The sequence below is a fragment of the Crocuta crocuta genome, unplaced genomic scaffold (assembly GCF_008692635.1).
Source record: "Crocuta crocuta isolate KB4526 unplaced genomic scaffold, BGI_CrCroc_1.0 scaffold316, whole genome shotgun sequence".
NCBI lineage: Eukaryota > Metazoa > Chordata > Mammalia > Carnivora > Hyaenidae > Crocuta > Crocuta crocuta.
Window position 1 is genome coordinate 583,206 of NW_027529682.1, and position 6,426 is coordinate 589,631.

General features: G+C 49.1%; 1 protein-coding gene and 1 non-coding gene across 2 annotated transcripts; both read left to right on the plus strand.

The window, feature by feature from the left end:
* The first annotated feature begins 1,545 nt into the window (after positions 1-1,545).
* HSPA8 (heat shock protein family A (Hsp70) member 8) lies at positions 1,546-6,040 on the plus strand. Its single transcript, XM_077763067.1, has 9 exons — positions 1,546-1,650; positions 2,314-2,523; positions 2,823-3,028; positions 3,251-3,403; positions 3,499-4,054; positions 4,270-4,472; positions 4,710-4,908; positions 5,109-5,341; positions 5,623-6,040. Exons 2-9 carry the CDS (start codon positions 2,319-2,321, stop codon positions 5,806-5,808), a joined length of 1,941 nt encoding a protein of 646 aa, XP_077619193.1. The 5' UTR covers positions 1,546-1,650; positions 2,314-2,318; the 3' UTR covers positions 5,809-6,040.
* Positions 4,539-4,624, plus strand: LOC144230728 (small nucleolar RNA SNORD14). The gene has a single exon (XR_013334852.1). It is a non-coding gene; the product is annotated as a small nucleolar RNA SNORD14 (small nucleolar RNA).
* Positions 6,041-6,426: the final 386 nt, after the last annotated feature.

A 6,426-nucleotide genomic window follows, 5' to 3' on the forward strand; every position in this document is an offset into this window, starting at 1 on the left:
TTGGGGAGGTGGGAAGAATTTATTAAGTATATACCTCCAAGGACTCAAGCCAACATTGCCCCCGAAAAGGCACATGTGAAAACAAAGTCCCTCCTTCGTGCGGTTGAATCTATCTGGCTTTGACAAGGACAACGTGTCCTCACTGACACTCTTTCTGGAGGGACTGTTTGGAAGGCCTTTCTAGTCCAGCCGCACCACTGTGTTAGATAACGTTATAAAAAAACTTATCTTCTATCTGCCCATGTATCTATCAAATACGAGTATCAGCTGCCCTGCCTGTCTGAAAGAACACATGGAAAAACATTTCCAGATACTGAGAAAGGCTCTGAGAATGACAAAGCCCAAATACCGGCCACCACGCACCACAATTTAATTCTAAGTACTACTGTTTCATGGACTCGATTAGTAATGTTTTCAAGATGCCTCTGCATGATCTCTCGCTTAGTTTTTTGTAAGTCAAGGCAGGAAAGATATTACATCATGTTACTGAAAATAAAAGCTGCTCCGAGAGTCTAAATCAAGGACATGGGGCTACCGGAACCAGGGTTCCTGATGCCGGATTCTCCTACACGGAAAAACCTGGCTAGCTTTTCTGTCTCCTTTTTCACAAATAACCGAAAAATGCGGGGCTCGGGCAAGTGCAGAGGCAGAGCCGAGCAGCCGAACCCGTTGCCGGCGGGAGGTGGGGAGTGGCGGAGTCGCCCGGGCTCAGGGCGGCGGATTTGTCTGGTGGAGGATCCCGGCACGGCATCCGGCCTTAGTGGCTCTGAGAAACCGCATCCCTTCCAACCTCTCTGCCTCTAGGGCTGTCGGCCTCCAGCTGCCACGGGGACGGAGGGTTCTGGGGGCTGGCCTGGCTAAACTGTCCCTCCCCGCGCCCAAGTGGGACCAGGCGGCGCCCTCCAGCCCCAGATCCGCGTGCCCCTGGGCAAGTCACCCTAGCAGCGCTCAGGGGTGGGAACATTCCTCCCGGTTCCTAGAAGGACGACGGAGCCCAAAGGCATACTAGATACGAGAACGGACGTGGAACCCGGGAGGGCCTAGGGGACCCTCTGCAGCGCCGAAGTGGGGGTTGGGGAAAACAGAATGAGGACGGGAGAGGGGGGAGGGGCACAACAACCTTCGCGGCCATTTTGTCCTCGCTCCACTTCCGTCTTCGCTCCCGGCAGCTGGGTCCGGACCCCTCCCTTCAGGCCTGCGCTCGTCCTTCCCCGGTTGCGTGTCGAGCCGGATCGCGGCTCGTGCTGCTGTCATTGGCTGCTTCCAAATTTACCCGCCCCTCTTCCTCCACCTCCTTCCGTCGTCTCCTGCCGGTGCTCAGTGGGGGGCGCATGCGCAGAAGCGGATGCCCCAATCTCGCCCCCCTCCCCCCGCCTGGGGTGACTGAGGACTCCCGCGCGCGGGCTCTCACGGCTCCACCCTCCTTTTCCCCGGGGCCGTTCGGAGAGCGGGGGCGAGAATGAAAGTTCCAGAACGCTGCGGTGAGTNAGGAAGCCATGATGGGCAGCCGGCAGGGGTGGTCCCCTTCTGGAAGGTTCTGAGGCAGGGTATAAGAGACAGGGTGGCGGACGGAAGTCGGTCTCATTGAACGCGGCGCTAGCTTTCCAGGTAGCTGATTTCTTCCCCAGCCGGGCCGGGCCCACCCAGAAGGTAAGGCCTCCGTTTTCCGAGCTTTTGGTGGGTTTTTCGGGAACCTGCAGCCCGCCGCCGAGCGGATCGGGGTCGGGGCAACCCGGAGGGTTGAGCATTTCTTGTAGGTGGGTGGTCCCCCGGGCCCCTGCCCGGCCTGGGCGTGCTCTTCCGAGGGAGGCGGGGGCGCGGGGGCAGCAGGCCGGGGGGGCCGCCNCCGCGGCGTCAGGGTGGTGTCCTTGCGCGGAGGGCTGGGCGGCGGTCGCATCCGCTAGCCTTGCAGCCGACCCACCCTAGGTCCTTCAGAGAGGAAGTTGTCGCTTTTGGCAGGGGCCCGACGTGGGGGAGGGGTTTCCGAGCACGCCACGCGGCCCGTATTGTGTTGGCTATGGAACACGGGTGGCGGCGGATGAGGGGGGTGAAAAGGTGGCGTCCTGGGTCGAGACCACGTCCTCTGCACTGTCGCAGACCCTTTGGGTCGGTGTTTGATTCACGCCCGAACTCCCGCCGCGGTTGGCACGGCAACCCCCGATTGCAGTATTTATCGTTCTGGTCCTGCCGCGTGGTTTCCTCCGACACGGGCAGTGTGGTGGGGGAGGAGGCGGAAGTGCTTCTACCTGATTGCTTGATTCCAGGTGTTGGGGGTTTTGTTTTCTCAAACAGTGGGCTGTTTTTCCCTTGTAGCAACTATGTCTAAGGGACCTGCAGTTGGCATCGATCTTGGCACCACCTACTCCTGTGTGGGAGTTTTCCAGCACGGGAAGGTGGAAATAATTGCCAACGATCAGGGAAACCGGACCACCCCAAGTTATGTCGCCTTTACTGACACCGAACGATTGATCGGTGATGCTGCAAAGAATCAAGTTGCAATGAATCCCACCAACACAGTTTTCGGTAAGCCGTTAATTTTAAGTAACACTCAAGTTTTAAGTGGCGTAGACCGGGCGTTTGAGAAAAGTTTACAAATGTAAGAGAGCCATGAAAGCTCTGAAAGTAGAAACGGCTTTTTAAAAAATTTACTTGCTAATTTTCTTATACATCTCTAAGAAATTTGAACAATTGTGTTTTGGAAAATGGGTCCATTTAACAAATCTGGGGTTTGGTTGCTAGATCTGATAGAATTTGAATAATGGTGAACTAGGGTTCTTACTGGGTAGATGAAATGCAGCCCTTGACCCGATAAACTTTTACAGATGCCAAACGCCTGATTGGACGCAGATTCGACGATGCTGTTGTCCAATGTGATATGAAGCATTGGCCTTTCATGGTGGTGAATGATGCTGGCAGGCCCAAGGTCCAAGTAGAATACAAGGGAGAGACCAAAAGTTTCTATCCAGAGGAGGTGTCTTCTATGGTCTTGACAAAGATGAAGGAAATTGCAGAGGCTTACCTTGGCAAGGTGAGTAGCCTGCCAGTCCTGTAGTGAGGACCCATGGCTGGAGATTGCATTATGTGCCAGATTCCCTGATGAATGGAATTCATGGGCTTTTGGTTGAAGGATACTAGCAATCTGGCTGCCTTACCTTCAAAAAGAATGTGGTTGTCTTTACAGGCAGAAGTAGATGGAGTATTAACATGTAATGAATTGACTATTGAAACTTGGTTTTGTTTTTTTTTCTAGACTGTTACCAATGCTGTAGTCACAGTACCTGCCTATTTTAATGACTCTCAGCATCAGGCTACCAAAGATGCTGGAACTATTGCTGGTCTTAATGTGCTTAGGATTATCAACGAGCCAACTGCTGCTGCTATCGCTTATGGCTTAGACAAAAAGGTATGTATCGTTTGTGGAGTATAGTTTCCATTTAACCATGGACTTTTGAGCCCTTGGAGATTGGGATGAGTAATTCCCTTGTATTCTAATTGTAGGTTGGAGCTGAAAGGAATGTGCTGATTTTTGACTTGGGAGGTGGCACTTTTGATGTGTCAATCCTCACTATTGAAGATGGGATCTTTGAGGTCAAATCTACAGCTGGAGACACCCACTTAGGGGGAGAAGACTTTGACAACCGAATGGTAAACCATTTTATTGCAGAGTTCAAGCGCAAACATAAGAAGGACATCAGCGAGAACAAGAGGGCAGTCCGTCGCCTCCGTACTGCTTGTGAGCGCGCCAAGCGCACACTTTCTTCCAGCACCCAGGCCAGTATTGAGATTGATTCACTATATGAAGGAATTGACTTCTATACCTCGATTACTCGTGCCCGGTTTGAAGAGTTGAATGCTGACCTGTTTCGTGGCACCCTGGACCCTGTAGAGAAAGCCCTTCGGGATGCCAAGCTTGACAAGTCTCAGATCCACGATATTGTCCTGGTGGGTGGTTCTACACGTATCCCCAAGATCCAGAAACTTCTACAAGACTTTTTCAACGGGAAGGAACTGAATAAGAGCATCAACCCTGATGAGGCTGTTGCTTATGGTGCAGGTAATTGATCCCACTGGGCATTAAACAATTTTAACAGGTGGCTTTTGAAGCCCCAAGCTAACGCTATGATGAGGGATTTCTTAAACATTCGTAGTTTCCACCAAAAGCTTCGCTGATGATGGCGTAACTTCCTTGGATGTCTGAGCGATAGACCTTTGTTAGCGAGGTTAACTGAGGTTGGTGTAGCTTTTTTTAACTAAATGTTTTTATTTTAGCTGTCCAGGCAGCCATCCTTTCTGGAGACAAATCTGAAAATGTTCAAGATTTGCTGCTGTTGGATGTCACTCCTCTTTCTCTTGGCATTGAGACTGCTGGTGGGGTCATGACCGTTCTCATCAAGCGCAATACTACCATTCCTACCAAACAGACCCAGACCTTCACTACTTACTCTGATAACCAGCCTGGTGTACTCATTCAGGTATGTTTTACTGTGTTACCAGATCTGCTATACTTTAGGGCCTGTAAAAAATTGGGAAGACTTGGCCTGCTATGATGATGGATTCCAAAACCATTCGTAGTTTCCACCAGAAGTCTTGTGTTGGCCAATTCCTTCCTTGGATGTCTGAGCGAGGTCTTCTTCCCTGCTTGGCTTAAGTAAACATAAGCTGGCATACTAATCTTTGCAGCTTCTTAGTAACTTTCATTTCCTGCCAAGGTTTATGAAGGTGAGCGTGCCATGACCAAGGATAACAATCTACTGGGCAAGTTTGAACTCACAGGCATACCTCCTGCCCCCCGTGGCGTTCCTCAGATTGAAGTCACTTTTGATATTGATGCTAATGGCATTCTTAATGTCTCTGCTGTGGATAAGAGTACAGGGAAAGAAAACAAGATCACCATCACAAACGACAAAGGTAAGCACAATTTTGAGTGGCACTTTCTCATTTTGTCTTAAAAGATGTGGTTTGTGTGAGACCCATGGGTTTTTATAATCTGCCCAAGGGCATTGAACCTCAGAGCTCACTCTAGACTTGTAGCATTAATGGTTATGGTTGGCAGGGTAACTGAAGTTCTGTCTTAAAGCTGCTTTTTTTTTTTGTGGTTAACCTCACAGGTCGTTTGAGCAAGGAAGACATTGAGCGCATGGTCCAGGAAGCTGAGAAGTACAAAGCTGAAGATGAGAAGCAGCGGGACAAGGTGTCCTCTAAGAATTCCCTGGAATCCTATGCATTCAATATGAAAGCAACTGTTGAAGATGAGAAACTTCAGGGCAAGATAAATGATGAGGACAAACAGAAGATTCTGGACAAGTGTAATGAAATCATCAACTGGCTGGATAAGAACCAGGTCTGTAGTCTAATAAATTGAGCAGATGGGGATGGGGTTTCAGCAATAAGGTTAGATGGGATTTTAAAATCATAGGTCACAATGATGAATGGTCCAAACATTCGCGGTTTCCACCAGAATTTCCGATGTTGGCAACTGTTTTCCTTCCTTGGATGTCTGAGTGACCCAAGAGTTAATGGGTAGTTAAGAATGTGACCAGTGTTTATATCTGATAACATCAGGTTGATCAGGCAGGAAGTTTTCTCCAGTAACCTTTAAGTTTTGGTTTCCCCCCCCAACAGACTGCAGAAAAAGAAGAATTTGAACATCAGCAGAAGGAGTTGGAGAAGGTGTGCAACCCCATCATCACAAAGCTGTACCAGAGTGCAGGAGGCATGCCTGGAGGAATGCCCGGAGGCTTCCCTGGTGGCGGTGCTCCTCCCTCTGGTGGTGCCTCCTCCGGGCCCACCATTGAGGAGGTTGATTAAGCCAACCTGAGAATAGGTCTAGCATTGTTCCACACAAAACATTTGAAGGACCCAAATTTGTAGCAAATTTCATGGCAGTTTTAAAGGAGCTGCTATAGTTAATAAACTGGGCATTCTTGATACTTGAATATGGAATATGTGCACAGGGAAAGAAATACAACATTGCACTTTATAAGCACTGTATTGTGAAGTGGAAAATGCAATGTCTTAAATAAACTGTATTTAAAATTGGCACCATATAGTTGTCTGAGTCTGTATACAAGGGCAGCAAGCACTTATAGTTTTGGGGCTAGGTATCCTTTGGCTTAGCTGCAAGCCCATACACCAGCATTTTTGGGCAGTTCTGGCTAGTTTCAGAAGCCTTGGTTTCATGAATTACTGTTAAATGTAGTTTGGGTTTGAAAGTGAACTTTGAATTTAGATTTTTTCTGGTGTTGGTGGAAGTATAATATTAGAAAGGATTTTTTTTGGGTATGTACTTACTATATCAGATGGCCAGTGTGAACCATGAACTAACCAGTCCACGCCATGGAAGTAGTTACCTTGAAGCATGTGGAACTGTCCTTCGTAAAATTTCTGTTTGGGAAGGTTTGATCTGTTTTTTCCTCCCTTTCTGCT

Coding starts and splice junctions, on each gene's coding strand:
- HSPA8 (XM_077763067.1), top strand. CDS start 2,319: ATGTCTAAGGGACCTGCAGTTGGCATCGATCTTGGCACCACCTACTCC. Junction 2,524..2,822: donor TCCCACCAACACAGTTTTCG/GTAAGCCGTTAA, acceptor AAACTTTTACAG/ATGCCAAACGCCTGATTGGA. Junction 3,029..3,250: donor CAGAGGCTTACCTTGGCAAG/GTGAGTAGCCTG, acceptor TTTTTTTTCTAG/ACTGTTACCAATGCTGTAGT.